Source organism: Berghia stephanieae, chromosome 7, assembly GCF_034508935.2.
Source record: "Berghia stephanieae isolate SIO BIC M18660-M18661 chromosome 7, UCSD_Bste_1.3, whole genome shotgun sequence".
Lineage (NCBI taxonomy): Eukaryota > Metazoa > Mollusca > Gastropoda > Nudibranchia > Aeolidiidae > Berghia > Berghia stephanieae.
In genome coordinates, this window is record NC_088366.1 from 7,684,406 (window position 1) to 7,705,437 (window position 21,032).

The following is a 21,032-nucleotide window of genomic DNA, read 5'->3' on the forward strand; positions in this document are numbered from 1 at the left end:
AAATTAAGAAACATTAAATCATTGAAAAGGAAAATTAAAATGCTTGGCCATATAGACGAGCAAGCTCAGCCACAATCAAAGTGTATCCCAGCAGTCATATTAATGACAAATTAAGAAACATTAAATCATTGAAAAGGAAAATTAAAATGCTTGAGGAGAGGCCTTTTGATGTGGAGATCGACTCAATTTTACTTTTATAATTCATGAATAAATGTTGAAACAAATGATTTTGATTCAATAATTTAACTTTGACGTGGTGACGTATAGCAAATATTCTCAGTCAGATTCTCAGATATTGAAACAAGAATACCAGACAATCAATAATGATATTCCACGGATTTTATCTTTTATTTTTGTTTGTTCAGCAGTTAGTATTAGCTATTAGCTTACATAATTAGATTCAATTCAATTTGATAGAATGAGAGTGCATTCATCATTAACTCTTTTTACTTAAAACGGAATCATAAATTATCATTCATCTTAATTTAGTTGATTTTAGAATAATCAAGCCACCGAAGTGCTGCTTTTGTTTTTTGAGTTAGACATTTATTTTAACACAACATTTTCACTTTTTCTCTTCAGGAGACTCGTGTTATTGTTATATTTTGAACTTGCTTGTTACATTTATTTACCATCCTTTTATTTTTCAGTTCACTGGCACTCTATGGTTAGCTGTCGCTATAATTCTTTAACAAATCATATTCATTTCTACATTCATTTTTGATTCTCCACAGATACAAGCAGACTGGGGACCCATCTGGGTTCAAATCTTTTATGGCCAGAAAAACTCGTTGGGACTTGGATGCTGCAGAGTCCCCATCTGACGGATATGACATGGACGTTAGTGCTCGTCTAGCAGACATGGTCAGAGCTGATCTTCATATTTCTGAATGGATATGGAATTATGTGCCATTGTTATTAATTTCAAATGCTGATTTCAGGATTCATTGGTTTTATTGTATTTATAAATTCCTATTTCTTCGAGACGAATATGACCGTCCTTTGCCTCCGATTAGTACTTGAATTGGATCATCTGCCAGATTTTTCTACATTCATTTTTGATTCTCCACCGAAACTACAAGCAGGCCTGGTTCCGATCTGGCTTCAAATCTTTTATGGCCAGAAAAATAAAACATCCCCTCAGATGTATTTGTCAGTTACGTGGCCACAACTACAAGCAGACCAGGATCCGATCTGGCTTCAAATCTTTTATGGCCAGAAAAATAAAACATCCCCTCAGATGTATTTGTCCGTTACGTGGGTCACAACAGACTGCATGATCTGTTCCATATGGCTGGTGGCAAAGTAGCAAACAAGTCGTAACTCCTTGGCAGCGTTTAGGAAAGTGACCTGCAGTCAGCTGGGAGAATACACGACTGGCACACTGTCAAATCCATCAGATGAAAACCTTCTCAGTCAACAAAGTCTGCTTCTCCAAACAACATTTGGGTAGAGAGGAGAAAATATACCACTGGCACACTGTCAAATCCATCATATGAAAACCTTCTCAGTCAACAAAGTCTGCTTCTCCAAACAACATTTGGGTAGAGAGGAGAAAATACATAACTGGCAGTCAACAAAGTCTGCTTCTCCAAACAACATTTGGGTAGAGAGGAGATTGAGGATGACAGATGCTTTGTGGAGGCGTGGCCTCAAATGCTTCTTTGGAATTCCTGGATGCCAAAGTAAAAGCAAAAACCAGTGGCACCCTTCCACAGCAACACACAGGAACGATTGGTAGTTTGCTGTCAAAGGGTCGGGGTCATATTTAAGGGCAGCACAATCTAGATGGGCTAGAAATATTATTAGTCCTGTTAAACAGGAGAGGCAGTTATTGATGAGGCAGGCATGTGACAAGATGAAGAAGGCGCTGGAAAAAAGTCAAGGAATCCCTCGTAAAACAGAATACAACAAATTCAATTTACGAGGGACTCAGCTCGACACAAAAGGACTTCATGAGTAAAATTAGTCATGGTGTAAATGTACTCAATGCCCTTTTTCAGCACATGTGGAAATATGAAGAGAAATTTATATAACATACATACTGAGGGAGGATTCGGTCAGTTATTGCTGCTACAAAGCCTCAACCATCAAAATTCATGGTTGGTTACTGGGACTTGGATGCAGCAGAGGGGCTTCATTCTACCTAAACACCTTACTATTTCTACAAGGACATTGTGATAAATATTACATTTTTCAATATGGATGATATCAAATTTAGAGGACAATCATTTTCCATTGTTTATAATTGCATTTTTTACAACTGGTCACCAAAGCTTTTACTGTGGCAAGATATGATTTGGTAAACAAGACGAGTGAATGTCAACAAAAATCTATTTTTAAATCTGCCGACCGTGGTGATTGTTTGGAAAACCGATACAGGGGGATAGAAGACAGCAAGCACCTCCCTGCCCACTATGGGAGGTCAGGAACCCCACCAAGCTACCGTCGTGGATCCCATAAATCATCGCGATGGGACTTCTGCCCCTCGACGACCTGGACAAGTATTGGTCGACCCATGCAGTTTTTAACCTTCCTCTCATCTGGGTCATCATGCGACGGGATCGTTTTACAAACAGCTTGTCGTTCTTCCACTAATGCAATAATCTTTAGCTGCACCGAAACAAAACTAACTTTGACCCCCTTTTTAAGATTCACACCATCAGATGAACTGACGCTTCGTTGGCGGTTGCCATACTCTCATCACGGACAACTCGAGGAACAGATGAACTGACGCTTCGTTGGTGGTTGCCATACTCTCATCACGGACAACTCGAGAAACAGATGAACTGACGCTTCGTTGGTGGTTGCCATACTCTCATCACGGACAACTCGAGTAACAGATGAACTGACGCTTCGTTGGTGGTTGCCATACTCTCATCACGGACAACTCGAGGAACAAATGAACTGACGCTTCGTTGGTGGTTGCCATACTCTCATCACGGACAACTCGAGGAACAGATGAACTGACGCTTCGTTGGTGGTTGCCATACTCGCTTCACTGACAACTCGAGGAACAGATGAACTGACGCTTCGTTGGTGGTTGCCATACTCGCTTCACGGACAACTCGAGGAACAGATGAACTGACGCTTCGTTGGTGGTTGCCATACTCTCTTCACGGACAACTCGAGGAACAGATGAACTGACGCTTCGTTGGTGGTTGCCATACTCTCTTCACGGACAACTACTACACGAGTTGTGACCTCTTCATGCATTTAAGGGCCACTGGAAATCTTGCACTTGGGACCATACGCCTTAACAGGAAGTACAGGCCCCGTAGGACATGATCCCCAAACTGAAGAAGACGAACACTGCGACCCACACGATGACAAACAGGACTCTCAACCTCCTTCGCTTTCACGATAATAACCAGAAAACCGATCGTCAAGCTGAAGGCAGTACACGATGACAACAAAATCATGGGTGCCGTGGAGCACAGCGATCAGATGGTCTCGTACAATGCACTCAGGAGAAGAACCCTCAAATGGTGGAAGAAGGGATTCTTCCAGATGTTCATGTTGAGCGTCCTGAATGCATACATAGTGCAAAAGACCTCGTCAACTATAAAGAATCTCTCACCGCTTCTCAGGAGGGAGTTCGGTCTTCAGCTGGTTCACTGGACCCCCATTCCAAACAGTATCAGCGTTAGCAGGATTGAAGTTGGGGACACCGCAGCACTTCGACTGACAGCTCGTCACTACTGCTCAACTATAAAACCTAAAGAATGACTGGAGTAACAAATTCTGTCCACGGGACTGCGTGGTTTGCTCAGAACCCAATAAGAGGAAGCATTGTCGGACAGAATGTGCACCATGCAATATCAGGCTTCATATCGGGCCCTGCATTGAGATGGATTAATCATTCAAAGATCACAAAGACTGTAAAGAAAGCCCTTTTAAGGGTTATATCAGTCCTTTCAGGGAAAACAAAGACAGCCCTTTTAAGGGTTATATCCATCCTTTTCAGGACTACAAACACAGCCCTTTTAAGGGTTATATCAGTCCTTTTCAGGACTACAAAGACAGCCCTTTTAAGGGTTATATCCGTCCTTTTCAGGACTACAAAGACAGCCCTTTTAAGGGTTATATCCGTCCTTTTCAGGACTACAAAGACAGCCCTTTTAAGGGTTATATCAGTCCTTTTCAGGACTACAAAGACAGCCCTTGTAAGGGATATATCAGCCCTTTTCAGGACTACAAAGACAGCCCTTTTAAGGGTTATACAGTCCTTTTCAGGACTACAAAGACAGCCCTTTTAAGGGTTATATCAGTCCTTTTCAGGACTACAAAGACGGCCCTTTTAAGGGTTATATCAGTCCTTTTCAGGACTACAAAGACAGCCCTTTTAAGGGTTATATCCGTCCTTTTCAGGACTACAAAGACAGCCCTTTTAAGGGTTATATCCGTCCTTTTCAGGACTACAAAGACAGCCCTTTTAAGGGTTATATCCGTCCTTTTCAGGACTACAAAGACAGCCCTTTTAAGGGTTATATCAGCCCTTTTCAGGACTACAAAGACAGCCCTTTTAAGGGTTATACAGTCCTTTTCAGGACTACAAAGACAGCCCTTTTAAGGGTTATATCAGTCCTTTTCAGGACTACAAAGACGGCCCTTTTAAGGGTTATATCAGTCCTTTTCAGGACTACAAAGACAGCCCTTTTAAGGGTTATATCCGTCCTTTTCAGGACTACAAAGACAGCCCTTTTAAGGGTTATATCCGTCCTTTTCAGGACTACAAAGACGGCCCTTTTAAGGGTTATATCAGTCCTTTTCAGGACTACAAAGACGGCCCTTTTAAGGGATATATCAGCCCTTTTCAGGACTACAAAGACAGCCCTTTTAAGGGTTATATCAGTCCTTTTCAGGACTACAAAGACAGCCCTTTTAAGGGTTATATCAGTCCTTTTCAGGACTACAAAGACAGCCCTTTTAAGGGTTATATCAGTCCTTTTCAGGACTACAAAGACAGCCCTTTTAAGGGTTATATCAGTCCTTTTCGGGACTACAAAGACAGCCCTTTTAAGGGTTATATCAGTCCTTTTCAGGACTACAAAGACAGCCCTTTTAAGGGTTATATCAGTCCTTTTCGGGACTACAAAGACAGCCCTTTTAAGGGTTATATCCGTCCTTTTCAGGACTACAAAGACGGCCATTGTAGGACTTTGTATACTTTTTACTTTGTTTTAAAGACATTTTTCTCTAGGTATGTTCCAATAATCTGTCAAGTTACTGTTTAAAAAAATTGCAAAAACTTACAGGTTTCATAAATTCTTATTAAGCATCTCTCTCTCTCAATAGATATTTTATTCCCCTTTAAGAAAATGTATAGGTTGTCCAATAAATTATTGCAATTAGCTCAGATAACGGACATTTTCTGGGATGAGGGCTAAATGTTGAAATACTGCTTAGGCGAGCTGTCATTGTTTACACTGGACAGATGTAGCGAAGGGCCACCGTGAATGTAACTTCCTGGATGCGCATGAGCTTCACTTAGTTAATAAATAGGTATTACTTATGATTGACTTACAATTGCATGTTTTGCTTAGAACTACAAATGCAAAATACGATTTCTCAATTCACAGCTTGAGTTGCTGATGGGCTTAGACAGAAAATCCAGGCAGATCGCAGACCCAAACCTGAAGTGCTTCACTCATGGATCGGATTAAGCCCATCCAAACAGTGTGTGTGCTTCATTCCTGTGCTTTGGCTGGACGTCATCAATCTTTGCTCTCTTCCGTCGGTCCAAACTGCTGCAAACCCCAAGTGCAGTCATCTATCTCTTTCTTCAACTTGGTGTATTCGTCCACCAGGAGCTTAAATTCCGCACCGACAGCTCGGTAGGTGCTGACCTGTTGAGTTGTCATGGCCAACTCTCTCTGGCTGTCTCGTATGGCTTTGTCAAGATGACACCTGAAAGATTGAAAAGGAAAAAACAAAATATATGGTAAAGAAATATACACAAAACTGACATCCAGACAAAACGCAGAGATAGGAAAACTTACAAGATGGAAAAAATACACATACACTCTTCAAACCACTACAATCTTAATGGAAATTAAAAAGTCGGTGGTAAACACCCCAATAATAACAATAATAATAATCTGTCATCTGCATTTTTTGCGGCCGCAAATATCAGGGCGATCCGCAAATTTTGGTAAATTTCCCAAAATTGGCAAATCGCGTGGCAAATTTTGGGGAAAAAAAAAGAAGCGAAAACAAAATAACGAAAAAAAAAAAAAACGAAACTTGAGAAATGTTGCAGCTTTGCCTGGGCCCAAACCAAGGGAAGCTATTCTCTACGGATAATGATCCTTTAAAATCTTTGTAACATCGCTATTTTGTGAATTAATAAATGTAGCCTCCTTAAATGTAATAAATTGTCTTTTATATATTTTTTTTCTGTATCGCGTGTTAATTTTTACTGAAACGCTAAGTTCTCCTCGGCAAATTTTGGTCTTTTTGGCAAATTTCTTGGCAAATTTTGGGGGGGGGGGGGTTTGGGCAAATTTTAGGTCCCAATTTGGCAAAAAATGCAGATGACATAATAATAATAACAGTTCACAATGCTATCTGTCAAAAAAAAGATTGTAATAGTGCCTTACAGGCATCATAATTAACCAGTGTGTCAAATTGTTACTGTTGACTTGGGACACCTTTTAAAGCATTTTGAGCATATCAAGTAAATAAGCTATTTAAAAGCTCATGCATGTTTAAACTCAATTTAATTTGAATCTTTAGATGTAAACGGCAAATAGGACCCAACACAACAAAAGCACTCAAACTTGCCTTATCATTTTCAAAGCAGCCACAGTCTCAGGTGTGTAGGTGTCACTGTCCAACTGCAGGAATGTTAACCTGAAAATATATGAGTTGAAATTGAATACAACTCTGGGAGAGGACGTATTCCAGCTTTGTTTGTGGCGATGGTACTGAATATTGCCTCTGTTTTTGTTTTACGGCACTTGCAAAGCATAAAGATCATATCGGCGCCAGTAAAAAGGAAGAAAATGGGAAAGTAAAAAGTTCTAGAATTACAATTAAAGTACCCAAGAAAAGGTAAGACAAAGAAGAATTGGTTCAAATAGTAAATAGTAAACAGATGTAGATTCCAAGAGCACACTATCAAAGTGCTTAGTTTGAGACGACCTAAATTCAGACACAAGCACAAGATCCCACTAAGAGGAAAACACTCAAATGTTGACAAATCATATATGTAAATTCGAAAATTAAACGAACTCACCTGTGATGTTTAATTGAAACTCTGACGAGTCCAATTCCGAATGGGGAACAAATGAAGAATCACGCCGTGACTGTCAGGCTGTAACGCGTCAGAACAGACATACGGAACAAATGAAACGGGATGGGACACATACATACAAGTATAATCTATAACACTATTATATTATAGTCTAATGCATTTAGATGATATTTACCAATGGGTGGGCATTTGTTCCCCATTCGGAATTGGGACTCGTCAGAGTTTCAATTAAACATCACAGGTGAGTTCGTTTAATTTTCGAATTCCGAATTGGGTTACAAATGAAGCTTTAAAGAGTTTGTTATGTCGTAAATTACGAAATCCACGTAGCACTACTCATTTGTTGTTCATCCAGTACTGCCCTATTGAAATCCTTTTTCGTTCTCTCCACTGGCTTATGATAAAATTTTGTAAACGTGGTCTCTGACCTCCATCCTCCCGCTTTCAGTATTATATCAAGTGGAACTCCTTTTGCTAGTAGATGCTGCCGGGGTGGAATGGGGCTTAAAAATACTGATATCAATGCCAGCTAACTCCATTGTCTTTTTTGTCCATCTCCTCAGGGTATCTCTAGAGATTGCTTCATGTGGCGGTTTTAGGTGTATGAATAATTGTTTAGAATTTCTTATAGATTTGGTTCTCTGAATATATTCTCTTATATAAGTAACAGTGCAAATTCTTCTATCAGGAGGATACGCTTTAAGCGTAAGATCGGATAAGTGGTGATGCGGGGTTGAAGTCTTTAATAAAGTGTGAATTTCCATTTCGTCTATTCGACACGATAAAATTGTCCTCTGTCCGGTTGTGAGGAGCATAAGCATGTTAGTTTTGTAACTTAGGTCTTTGAGGCTTAAGGATTTTCAGGGGGACAATTTTTTCAGGAAATCCAAAACTATATTAGGGTCCCATGTAGACACTGTCCTAGGTAAACTTGGTGAAAAATTCCTTTTAGATAATGCCTGATCATGGGGTGACTACCAATTCAATTGTTTTCAGATTCTAATATGTCCAAACTGGCAATTGCTGATCTAGCTAAACATAAACTATTGTATCCCAATCCCGTCGAGTAAAGTTCGTGTAAGAATTTTAGTAGTGTTGATGCCAACGGCGGAAAGGGATTTTGACTGATTTTATTACAAAATACAAGCCATTTCCTGATGTATGTAGTATATTGTTTTCTGGTATTTCTTCGCCATGAATTGATAATGATTACACTAATTACTTCTGAAATGTTTGCACTTTGGAGAATTTCCCGGACAAGCGGCAGGCTATCATTCTGCTGTTGTGTAATATGGGGTGAACCTTCTGTTTTGTTACTGGATGATGAAGGTTGGCTTTCTTTGGTAATAGGGGTGGAACATCTGTCAATAAGTTTATGAGTTTTGGAAACCATGGCTGTGATTTCCAAACCGGAACAATCATGACACAATCCACTTTTTAGGCTTCTATTTTTTTGTAGGATTCTGATAATTAGATTAAAAGGAGGGAAAATATAAGCATATAAATGAGACCAAGAAAATGAAAAAGCATTTATTCTCCATGCGTCTGCATCTTTTTTCCATGAGACATACTGTTCTACTTTATGATTTATTCTACTAGCAAATAAGTCAACTTGGAAGGGCCCATATTCTGTGTTAACGTCGTCAAAGACAGATTTCTCCAGAGACCACTCTGTTTCAAGCCCTTTTTCTCTACTAGCTTTGTCCGCTTCAGTATTCTCTTTTCCTGGTATGTGTACCGCTGTGACTGTCATATTTCTCTCTATACACCATAACCATAGTTCTCTGGTTATATTATTGCATTCTTCTTTCATGCTGCAAGAAATTGGGTTTTTTGTATGAGTTAACACTCCCTCGGGAGATGTTATGGGAACTGTTTTAGTTTTCTCCCCCGCGGGGGTAGAAAGTTCCCTATTCAAATCTTCAACTTTATCTGGTTCCATTGTTTATTTGAAGTAATAAGAATTTTTTCCTCAAAAGTTTAAATCATTAAGCACCACTTTCACAGTGTTAATAATATGAGTTAATAATATGAGTTAACACTCCCTCGGGAGATGTTATGGGAACTGTTTAAGTTTTCTCCCTCGCGGGGGTAGAAAGTTCCCTGTTCAAATCCTCAACTTTATCCGTTTAGTCGAAGCAATTCTTTAAAAAAATTTTTTCAAAAGTTTAAATCATTAAGCACCACTTTCACAGTTGTTAATAATATACTCCACTGGGAATTGATATGTCACAGGTCTAATAACAGATTAAAAATCCAATAAGAATAAGGAAAATTAACACAATGGTTTGCATTAAATAGACAAAACAAGACGCGTCCAGCCTTCTTGACAGTCGAACGTGAACTGACAGTCACGGCGTGATTCTTCATTTGTAACCCAATTCGGAATTGGGGTACGAGGTAGAGTAAAACATAATACAGTCCATAACAGAGAGATGATTTACAAGAAAAAGAATATCATCTCCCAAAACTAACTATGCATTCTCCCAGCTAGGATACTGGCCAGTGCCAGGACAAAACCAAGTAATTTCATCCAAAGACAAAGACAGAAAGCATGTTGGAAAGAGGATAAAGGGGGATAGAAGACACGGTATGCACCTCCCTGCCCACTATGGGAGGTCAGGAACCCACCCAGATATTGCCGTTTAGTTAGACGGTCATTTTATTATCTAAAATGAGTTCAGGTCATAAATGACTAAATCAACCCTTTTTATACATTCCAGGGAAATATCAAAACAACTTCACTTCTAAATATCTTTTTACAGCTAGTCAAGTTGAAAAAGTATGAAATTTGAGAAAAGTTGCTGGATACCTTTCCATACATCTGACCATAACTTCATGAAAAATCACCCGATTTACTCTGAAGAACATATTCTTTCAGAAAATGGGGGGGGGGGGGGGGGATGCAAATCCAAAATGTTCACCTTCCAACTGATTATGTAATGCACTGACAGATATAATTCATTACTTTTTTATTCAGTATCACTTATCACACTTACTTGGCTTTGGTACAGTTGGCGACACACCAGGCTTCCATCCAATCTAAGGCAACACTGACACTGACAGACTGAACTTCTAACTTGTGGTAGGCCACGATACGCTCCATTGATGACAAGCATTCTAGCAAAGACTGTGAGGAAATAAGAGTCGGCTGTTAGAGCCTACAACTATTCCATATGTCTGCATGGCTGGCACATCTAACGTTTTTCACTTCCCGTTATATCTTCTTTTTTCTCATTGACGTTTGACGTCTTTGACATCTCATTAACTTTAAAGAGCACACTGTCCCAATTTCTCACAAAAGAGTGAAAATGGAGAGGCTTCGGTGGCAACAATATAAATGGACGTTTCCGGTACAAACCCTTTGTCAGCGCAGCAATAAACAAATTAAGGTGGAAAACAAATAAAAGAAAATTTTATTTTATTTTTCTGGATTTTAATTGGATAGTAAAAATATTCTAGATGTACAATTAAAAGGACGCGAGGAAAAAGTAAGACATAGGGGAGTGGTTCCAATAGAAAACAGATGTAGATGCCAAGAGCACACTATCCAAGTACTTTGAGAACACCTAAAAGTCTAATCCTGACACAAGCACAGCTCCCCACTTAGATGTTTACAAATAATATATAATATGTAAACAAATCACAATACAGTGCATAACAGATGATTTACAAGACAAAAAATATCATCTCCCAAAACTATATATTTGACTGTTTCCCTCCCAGCCAGGCTAAGGACAAAACCAGGTAAAAGAAAAAGAAAGAAAGCATGTTGGAAAACAAGATATAGGGGGATAGAAGACACAGTAAAGTCCTCCCTATCTACTATGGAACCCCACTCAGCCACTTTGTCAGCATGTCTATTTAACTAAAACAGTATTTATTACACTGGATAATAACAAGCAATAATCATTTTTTATAATTATTTCCAAATAATGTAAATATTAATTTATTACTCCATTTGTTTTGCAATCTTTTCCCTTTTCAATTTATAGTGACAATTTTAACTATTTTACAGCGTTGAAATTATTCATATATAAAGCACAACTCTGGCTATGAAACTGTTCCTTATATATATATATATATAAATCATAATCCCATTATCTATTTATCTTACTGTGTAAATTATAACATGTCTGTACAAAAAAATTCCTTTTAGGAATGCAATTAAGTATTATTACTATTATCACTCTATTATTATTATTATTATCATCATTTCTATTACTATTATTATTACTAAATTGACCATACCTGATAGTACAACAGAAAACTGTCTTTCCTCCTCTTCTCACATTTTTGTAGTGTTGCTTTCTCCCTGGACAACTGCTGTTTCTTGTCCTCCACCAGGCGAGGAAGAGAAAAATCTTCATCAACTTGTCTGTCATCTGCCAGATTGGAATTTCCAAGGCCATGATTCAAACATGTTGCATATAGATAATACAATAAAAATAAATAAATGAGTATACAAAATAAAGAAAGAAAGAAAAAGAAAGAAAGAAAAAGAAAAAAGAAAGAAAGAAAAAGAAAGAAAGAAAGAAAGAAGAAAGAAAAAGAAAGAAGAAGAAAGAAGAATAAAGAAAGAGAGAAGAAAGAGAGAGAGAGAGAGAGAGAGAGAGAGAGAGAGAGAGAGAGAGAAGGAACGAAATTGACTTCACTCAGCTCTAGCCATTTTTGTGATTACTTCTCACCAAATTCTATCAATCAGACCACATAAACGTTTACACAATTTTGTGTGTTGTTATGTTACACCCGGCTGGAAGATGTTGCGAGTATTTTACATGAACACATAGCATCAAAAGGATGGCACAAAGTTGAAAGTTACAAGATCTTTTGCCTCTATTTCCTTAAGGGGACATGTAGTGACAATTTTTATCAATTTCAGCCTTTAATACCAAAATTGACTTATTTACATTTGAGATATACTTCAAACATTGAAATATCAATTGATACCAGTAACAACATGAAAAAAAAAAATGGGTTAAAATTACTTTATTTCGCCCTATAATCAAAACGTAGGTGAATTTCAAGCCCATCAAAAACAACAAAAAACTTCCAATACCAGAATTCTTCCCTTAGTAAATAAAAATGGTTCCATTAAATCAGCACTTTCATGTCATGGCATAGATTTAGCACTAAAAGTAGAGGGTACGAAATATCACAATATGTATTCATGCTTTACTTGAAAATTCCCACATCTGACAGTTATCAATCACGAAGGCAGGATAAACTTTCCTAGCCATTTCAGTTTTAACTGCTTTTTTTTCTTGTTATATGTATGGGGGTCCCGATAGCTCAGTTGGTAGAGCACTTGCTTCACACACAAAGGGACAGACATCGATCCCGGGTGCAGTTGAGATTTTTTTCTTATCCCCCTGGCTACCCAAGCAATTAATGGGTAGCTGGATCTATTAGATCTGGTGGAAAGTACTTTGCAACAGATGGATGGAGATGTGGCGCTTTGTATGCCCAAAATATTTGATCTTTCTTGTTTTAATTGTTTTCAATAAGTTTGGCCTTATGTTCATAATGTCACACTTCTTCGTTGGTAGTCTTTTCGGTCCAGCTGATTTTGGCCATACCACGGAATGTCCACATTTCAAAGGCTTCAATTCGTTTTTCAATGTTTTTACATCACAATGATCTACATTTAACTAATAAGAACAAGTTGCTGTGTAGAGAGATAATTTGAGTTGTAAATATTTTTTCTGCAGGGTAAGTAAGCCTGCCATTTTGGGAAAATACTGAAAATGGTCGGTAAGGAGAGAGTTAAGCATGTTGAGCGTATACTGTGTTATATAAATGCTCGTGTTTATCTTGGTTTAATTTGGACATTACCTTTTAGAGGGCTGAAGAAATCATATAGGTCGTGGTATTTCTTGATAAGTCTATCCTCAAGCATCGGTAACACAGCTTTCTGTATTGCTGCTGTATGCTGGATAAAGAAAAAAAAAAGAAAAAGGCAAACAACTGCATAAAATATACTACACAACAAAATATTCTATTTTACGTAATCCAATGATGATCTGTTCAGAATATTAAACGACGTTAATTACTTCCATTTAAGCAAAATTCGAAAATTTGATGATGATAATAATAGCACATATTTTGACCAAAATAAATATCTTCAATCTTTAACCCTAAAAGAATTAGGAGATGAAGTGCATAGCGGCCAACTTTTCAAAGAGCTAAAACAGGACACCCTAAAGGGTGCTACCGTCATGACCAAAATGGCAGTATGTTTGAACTATTGTAACCATTATCTAGTTTTTAGAAAAGTCATTAATTGTCTGTACCTTATCTAAATTACCAGTCAAAAAAGCATAATCCTGGGACATGCCATAACACGTAATCTGTCTATTTTTGTTATAAAATATTTTTTACTTCTTTTTCTCCAGATTGCATATAATCGGGAGAGTCCTGACTTTATCATTACAGTTGACCGCTATGGCAGTGGATGATATAGACATAACCTGGCAGCTCGCTGACAGTTGTTTCACTTTCTACTTACTTCACCCTGACAGGGGCAAAGGTCATCGACAAATCATCTGCTCATCCTGTCCTGCTTTGTGACATCTCTTCTTTCCATCTAGTAAAGCCTTCCAACTATCAAAACCTCCTCCAATGCCCTCTTCCAGATTTTTCTAAGACTGCCCTCATTTCCCAGCTCCCAATAGATTCTGTCAGAGCCCGCCCAGTATTATTCAATTGCAGGCTTTATCAGGGCACAGCCTCGCAATTCTCATCTCCCTCATCTTAATATTTACCCCTATTTCTTCTACGCCTCTCATTTCCCATAGATCTGTATTTCTAATTTTGTCTTGTCATTATATTGTAATATTCTAATTCACTTCTCCATGAATTCTTGTGTTCTTGTTCAAGCCCGATGTTTCTAAGACCACACAACAACACCCATTTCACACTGGCATTGAACATATTAATTTTTGTTTTCCTTCGTCATAATTTAATCAGAAGACCAGAATTTATTCAACACAATAAAGGGTGCTCATTAATTTCTCGGAATTGTACTCACTTCATAAGGAAATAATTCCCAAATGGCAGTTTGTTTGAACAATTGTAACCATGATCTAGTTTTAGAGTCAAAGCCAATTGACTGTGCGGCTATATGGTCTAGTGGTAAGACACTCGCTTTCGGATCGGAAGGACCTGGGTTTGAGCCTGGCACTCGGCGCATAGTTGAGTCCTTGGAAAAAGACCCTTTACTCACATTCTCTCACCGTACTCAGGTGTAAAAATGAGTACCTGGCCATTAACAGCTTTGTCTTTGTCCGAAAATTGTAATATCACCTAAAAGGCGTCATGTCCTGTCCTACATGTTAAATGTTGCTGTTGACCAGGGACCCCTTGTAAAGCGCTTTGAGCATATTTAGTGGATATTGCGCTCTATAAAGCTCAATTTAACCTCATTTTAAATGACCAGTCAAAAAAGCCCAATCCAGAGACATGCCGGGGTCATTTTACAGTAATCCCTCAGAGCCATGGGGCCCATGCTCAATAATTTCTTGGAATTGTATTTATCTCCACTTTGTCAGGAAATAATTATCATTGTAATCATTAGGGAAAAATTTGGTTTTTTTAAAACAAAAAAAAAAAGATTGAGATGCATTTATAACACCCCTTATTTTTGTTCTGATCTTCAATCAGTAAGCTATGCTTTCAACTCCTTCAGCGCTGAGACTATATTCGCATTTCGGTCACAAAATGGCTGACACGTGATTGAGGCAGCATGAGAATGACAAGCTAAGACAAAGCGACATTCGAATTTGGCGCAAAATCTCGATTAAAATACCCCCTAGGGCTAATTGAATGTTCTGATGAAAGAAATACCATTGGTTCAAATTATAATACTTTTGCAGAATGTAGGATTGGCCACATTGTGCGGCAATTGGCAGGTAGAACAGATTCTGCGGCCAATGGCAAAACAAACATGCCTAAACTAATAAATAACAATGTGAAATTGAATGTAAGCTTCAATATAATTACAAAAACAGATCAAATGAACGTTTCAGGTTTCCCCTTTATCAACAAAACAAGAATGAAACACTACAGATGAATATGATTTATATCCCTTGATCTGTTTTTTGTAATTAAATTGAAGCTTACATTCAATTTCACATTGTTATTCCTTTCTTCGAGCAGCAACATTTACATTATGCCTGAACAAAGGTCATCGACCAGGTCCCTTGAATGTGATTTGAACCATCATTTATGATAATTCTACTTACATGCTTGGTTGGATTGTGTCGGTGGAGATCTTCAAGGCTTAACCCGAAAAGATTCAGACTCTGTGATGGAGTGGAGGGCAACGACAAATAATCGGGCAACTCACTGAAGGCCATTGCCTGGGACAGAACCTCTGTAAGCTGTGGAAGATTGAACTAACAGTTAGATTTTGGACAAATATAATAATTATAATGACACAAATGATGGCTGATTATCTTGCTCTCACAGGAAAGATAGAAGGTAAAAAGAGTAAAGGTAGACCAAGAAAAACATATATGAATAGTTTGAACAGCTGGGTGACAAAGAAAGAGAAGAGTAATATTAGTTTTCTGAGGTTATCTGATCAGAGAGATGAATGGCGTACCATGATCACCGATGTCTGGCACAGAGTTGGTACTTGAAGAAGAAGAATGACACCAAAAAAATCATAAACGTTAATTCAAGGTTGCCAAGTCAGGAGGCGAAAATTTACTGAACTTTTGCGAAAATTCATTGAACGATCCCTTTCCAAGTGCTGAACTCCAGCAAAAAAGACATTGTGTACTGATTTTTTTCCTACTTAGCAGTTGATTGGAAAATATACAGAGGGATTATAACATACTGAATCCCGTAAATATACGGAATATAGGCAACCTTGTTTAATTAACGACAATTTCTTTGTTTATTCGTCAGACTACCTCTTTATTGTGAAAAAGATTCACTTTACTCAATGGAGAGAAGAAGAAAAAAATTAAATCGATTTTTCAATCAATAAGGGAAGGCAAAATGTGAATACAACTTTAAATTGACTTTTCACTTCAGTACTAGATTATACTAAGGAAAAGGGTACAATTTGCTTTTATTACTCTTCAGCCAAGAAACTGTATGATTAAGCAAATAACAGCACATTACCTGTTCTTCTTCAAGACCGAGGGATCCCTCAACACTCTTCAACTCCATCTCTGTGACCAACTCCCTCAATTCATGACATGGAATGTGATTCATCAACCAGCCTTGACGGGCGAGCTGGACAGTCTTCTGTGCCTGACGATTGAAATTATAAAGTGTATCATATTGATGTAATCTCGCATTCCATTGAAATGCCGCACATTTTCCCAATGTCAACAAGGTTGTTTCATCTCTGAAAACCAGGCATTCAATGAAGACAGTTTTTTAAAAAGAAAAAAATTGAACTTAAAGAGAAACATCTGCCTGTTTTACATATACTATCATTACTATAAATTGATACACAAATGCTGCGGTATATTTTAAACTTGAAAGCCAGGTCCACTATGAACTAAAATGTGATTTTCTTCTAAAATTCTGATGAAAAAATTCAACCACAACATTTTATAAATAGTAAATTTGGCCATAAAATAATATGCATAGATATATCGATAGTAGCTATTCCAAACCACGTAATTTTGTCATCAGCAGGATTTTCCCTCTAAATATCAGCCTTTTAAAACTGTCGGCGTTTGCTTCATAGTTGAGTTAGGAACATAATTCTAGTAGCACAATTTAAAAGTGTTATTCTTCTTCTTTCTAAAAATATCAAATTTGTTAGAAAAATAGCGTTCACTTTAGACACCTTTCATAGGACATGTATCATAGGATACCCGTGACTTTAGTTTTTCTCCACTGGATGTTGACCGTCTCTTACCATTTCTAATTCTTTCTTTGTGTTGACAGTAACGCCATCTGGTGCCAGCCTGCTGGACAAGATTCGTAACAACTGAGAGAACTTGGGATTTTTCTCCAGCACATCCCCATTAATATGAATCGGTAAAGAATCTGGAAATCGATAAAATAAGAATAATTATTATTATCAACATTAAAATTGTCATTCATATATAGTATATAGGGTCACTGTTACTATTATTCAATAAAGTACAAATTATACTACATTTTAACTAAGCAAGTCTAGTCAATCAAATTGATAGAACTTTCATAACACATAATACCAGAGCCCTCTAAGTACCAAAGGCACATCGCTAGTGACTTACAAAGAACAATGTTAATTGATGGACTGATGGTAGTCTGATTCCATCCTGTAGATAGGTGCATATCAGCCATTGGAAAAGTGAAGCGCTAAGTCTAAGTCAAAATTTGAATAACATAATTTCATTTAATCACTGTTGCATCATTTTTTACAGTATATCTGAATAATCTGAAGGGTTTTTTGGGTATCATTTTAAAGAAGACAGATCAAGCTTTCTTTTGGTGTGATTGACATCAACAATGTAGACCGGATCCATCAAAAATTACAGTGCAATCTCTGGATAACTACACCCCTCAGCCCCTGGCTAGCGATATTGACCGCTGGTTCAGATGTTTTTTGTTTTTTTTGCTATAGATCATAGTAATAAAAAAACAAAAATAGTGACATCATCTGCCGAGTCTCCTCAGACTCCCAAGCAATTCAGATTCTGATTCAGTGGAAAAGATGGAGAGGGGAGTGGGTACATGATCATGAATGTTTAAAATAAGCATTAAAAGAAGCAAGTAAGCAAGGGTTTATTTAACTTTTAAGACCAATGGCCAAAGAAAAAGAAAAAGAAAAAATAAACACCATTATTTTATTTTTTTTTAACTTACGTGTTCTTTGACTTGCCATCATTCATTAATATTAATAGAGGCAGAGATCACGATCAACAGTTCAACAAAAGTGGAAATGAAGTTGCAGTTGCAGTTGAAGTTGGGGTGAAGGAAGTTGCAGGCCAAAGTAAGAAAAAACGTGTCCAACGAGCAGTTCGAGTCACCGTTAGAATGGTCTTATGCAAGTGAAACTCACGCCACAGTATTTATTGATTCTGACAGAAATTGGCTTCAACTTCAAGTGCTTCAAGCAAGTCCGAATGTGCTGAGCGTTAGTGACTGATGATCACTGATGTCAAATTCATAAGTTGAGTGCTGTTAACAAGAATGCCAGATTATTTTTTTCAAAAAATGCAAAACAAGTCAGAGAAAAAATGCTAAGTGATCTGAAAAAATGAAATTACCAAACGTTTCAAAGCATCACTTTTCTGGTTTGATTTTCTAATAACGCTGCCATGAATGGAGTCTTGATTTAATGAAAAAAATTCATATCACCTTGTTAGTTGCCAAAAAGGGACAATTCTCTGGCATTCTGTGGAATTAATGTTAATTTTTATGCAAATTATGTAAAATTAAATGATTTGGGAAAAAATACCAAAGTGCTAAACCCAACAGCTTTTAAGTTACTTTTTAAATTTAGCACTTAAAACGCCAAATTGGCAATTCTTGGTGAACGAAACAACTTTTACTCCTACAGTAATTTTAATTCAGAAAAGTGAGTGGGGCAGGCACTTATGTTGGTAACAACAAGATATGAAGTGAATAGAAAAGTGCCAGAAGACAATAGAGAATAAAAATTTTTTCGCGGCGGTGGTGGGGTTCGAACCTGCGACCTTATTGGTACGACAACTCCGCCTGGCAGGTGAGAGCGTGGCTCTACCGTGTGAGCTATCCACGAACACAAAAATATTCGTTTCAAACCCAAAGTCATTACTAGATCCCTCTCTCACCCACTTCTTGAGACCGCCGATTCGTTCGTACACCACCATCGCGAATAATTTTGACCAGCAGTTAAGCTTAATAGCCAATATTCTCAACACAAACATATAACATAGAAACGATTGAGACATTGAGTATGCTCCGGTGTATGGGATGAATTTTTAATTCAGAAAAGTGAGTGGAGCAGGCACTTATGTTGGTAACAACAAGATATGAAGTGAATAGAAAAGTGCCAGAAGACAATAGAGAATAAAAATTTTTTCGCGGCGGTGGTGGGTTCGAACCTGCGACCTTATTGGTACGACAACTCCGCCTGGCAGGTGAGAGCGTGGCTCTACCGTGTGAGCTATCCACGAACACAAAAATATTCGTTTCAAACCCAAAGTCATTACTAGATCCCTCTCTCACCCACTTCTTGAGACCGCCGATTCGTTCGTACACCACCATCGCGAATAATTTTGACCAGCAGTTAAGCTTAATAGCCAATATTCTCAACACAAACATATAACATAGAAACGATTGAGACATTGAGTATGCTCCGGTGTATGGGATGAATTTTTAATTCAGAAAAGTGAGTGGAGCAGGCACTTATGTTGGTAACAACAAGATATGAAGTGAATAGAAAAGTGCCAGAAGACAATAGAGAATAAAAATTTTATTCTCTATTGTCTTCTGGCACTTTTCTATTCACTTCATATCTTGTTGTTACCAACATAAGTGCCTGCTCCACTCACTTTTCTGAATTAAAAATTCATCCCATACACCGGAGCATACTCAATGTCTCAATCGTTTCTATGTTATATGTTTGTGTTGAGAATATTGGCTATTAAGCTTAACTGCTGGTCAAAATTATTCGCGATGGTGGTGTACGAACGAATCGGCGGTCTCAAGAAGTGGGTGAGAGAGGGATCTAGTAATGACTTTGGGTTTGAAACGAATATTTTTGTGTTCGTGGATAGCTCACACGGTAGAGCCACGCTCTCACCTGCCAGGCGGAGTTGTCGTACCAATAAGGTCGCAGGTTCGAACCCCACCACCGCCGCGAAAAAATTTTTATTCTCTATTGTCTTCTGGCACTTTTCTATTCACTTCATATCTTGTTGTTACCAACATAAGTGCCTGCTCCACTCACTTTTCTGAATTAAAAATTCATCCCATACACCGGAGCATACTCAATGTCTCAATCGTTTCTATGTTATATGTTTGTGTTGAGAATATTGGCTATTAAGCTTAACTGCTGGTCAAAATTATTCGCGATGGTGGTGTACGAACGAATCGGCGGTCTCAAGAAGTGGGTGAGAGAGGATCTAGTAATGACTTTGGGTTTGAAACGAATATTTTTGTGTTCGTGGATAGCTCACACGGTAGAGCCACGCTCTCACCTGCCAGGCGGAGTTGTCGTACCAATAAGGTCGCAGGTTCGAACCCCACCACCGCCGCGAAAAAATTTTTATTCTCTATTGTCTTCTGGCACTTTTCTATTCACTTCATATCTTGTTGTACTCCTACAGTAAAGAGCTAAGCAGTTAAGGATTGCCAGATTGGCTTTTTTGTTCAAATTCGAGAAATTTCGCTTTTTGAAGAATTTTTTTGGTTGGACTTTACTATTATTATTATTATTATTATTATTATTATTATTATTATTATTATTATTATTATTATTATTATTATTATTATTATTATTATTATTTTATTATTATTATTAGATTTTTTTTTTGTCCATTACAACAATGTTGAAACAAGCCCATAATAATTGAGTTCAATTTAAAATTAAGGAAAGACCTATAAATATTATGTGCATGTAGACTCAGACGGATTTGGAAGCTACAACGTAACGAGTGGACAGGCCTGAACATAGATAACACAGGATATGTGGGCCTGAATCTCAATAGCCTCCTGGAAAAGGCCAGAGACCGTGACGAATGGCGTAGAGTTGTGAAGTCTACATCCCACATGTCCCCCGATGATCATGGGATTGAGTGAGTGAGATTAACATTACGGTGTCGGAGCCAAACTC

The 21,032-nt window shown here is 37.8% G+C and overlaps 1 protein-coding gene across 1 annotated transcript; it reads right to left on the reverse strand.

The window, feature by feature from the left end:
• Positions 1-524: 524 nt before the first annotated feature.
• LOC144976580 (HAUS augmin-like complex subunit 4) lies at positions 525-18,422 on the reverse strand. Its single transcript, XM_078920875.1, has 11 exons — positions 18,077-18,422; positions 17,142-17,272; positions 16,391-16,522; positions 15,502-15,639; positions 13,094-13,190; positions 11,510-11,643; positions 10,258-10,388; positions 6,787-6,855; positions 5,004-5,910; positions 4,285-4,957; positions 525-4,059 (listed from the first exon to the last, which is right to left on the reverse strand). The coding sequence occupies exons 1-9, from the start codon at positions 18,096-18,098 to the stop codon at positions 5,718-5,720; spliced, it is 1,047 nt and encodes a 348-aa protein (XP_078777001.1). The 5' UTR covers positions 18,099-18,422; the 3' UTR covers positions 525-4,059; positions 4,285-4,957; positions 5,004-5,717.
• Between the last annotated feature and the right edge of the window lie 2,610 nt (positions 18,423-21,032).

What these genes read in the sequence shown, in the direction of transcription:
- LOC144976580 (XM_078920875.1), bottom strand. Translation starts at nt 18,098, where the DNA reads ATGATGGCAAGTCAAAGAACAC. An exon ending in TTTCTTCAGCCCTCTAAAAG is followed by an intron (nt 11,644 to 13,093) that starts GTAATGTCCAAA and finishes CCAATCTGGCAG; the next exon opens with ATGACAGACAAGTTGATGAA. An exon ending in GCTGCTTTGAAAATGATAAG is followed by an intron (nt 5,911 to 6,786) that starts GCAAGTTTGAGT and finishes TCAATCTTTCAG; the next exon opens with GTGTCATCTTGACAAAGCCA.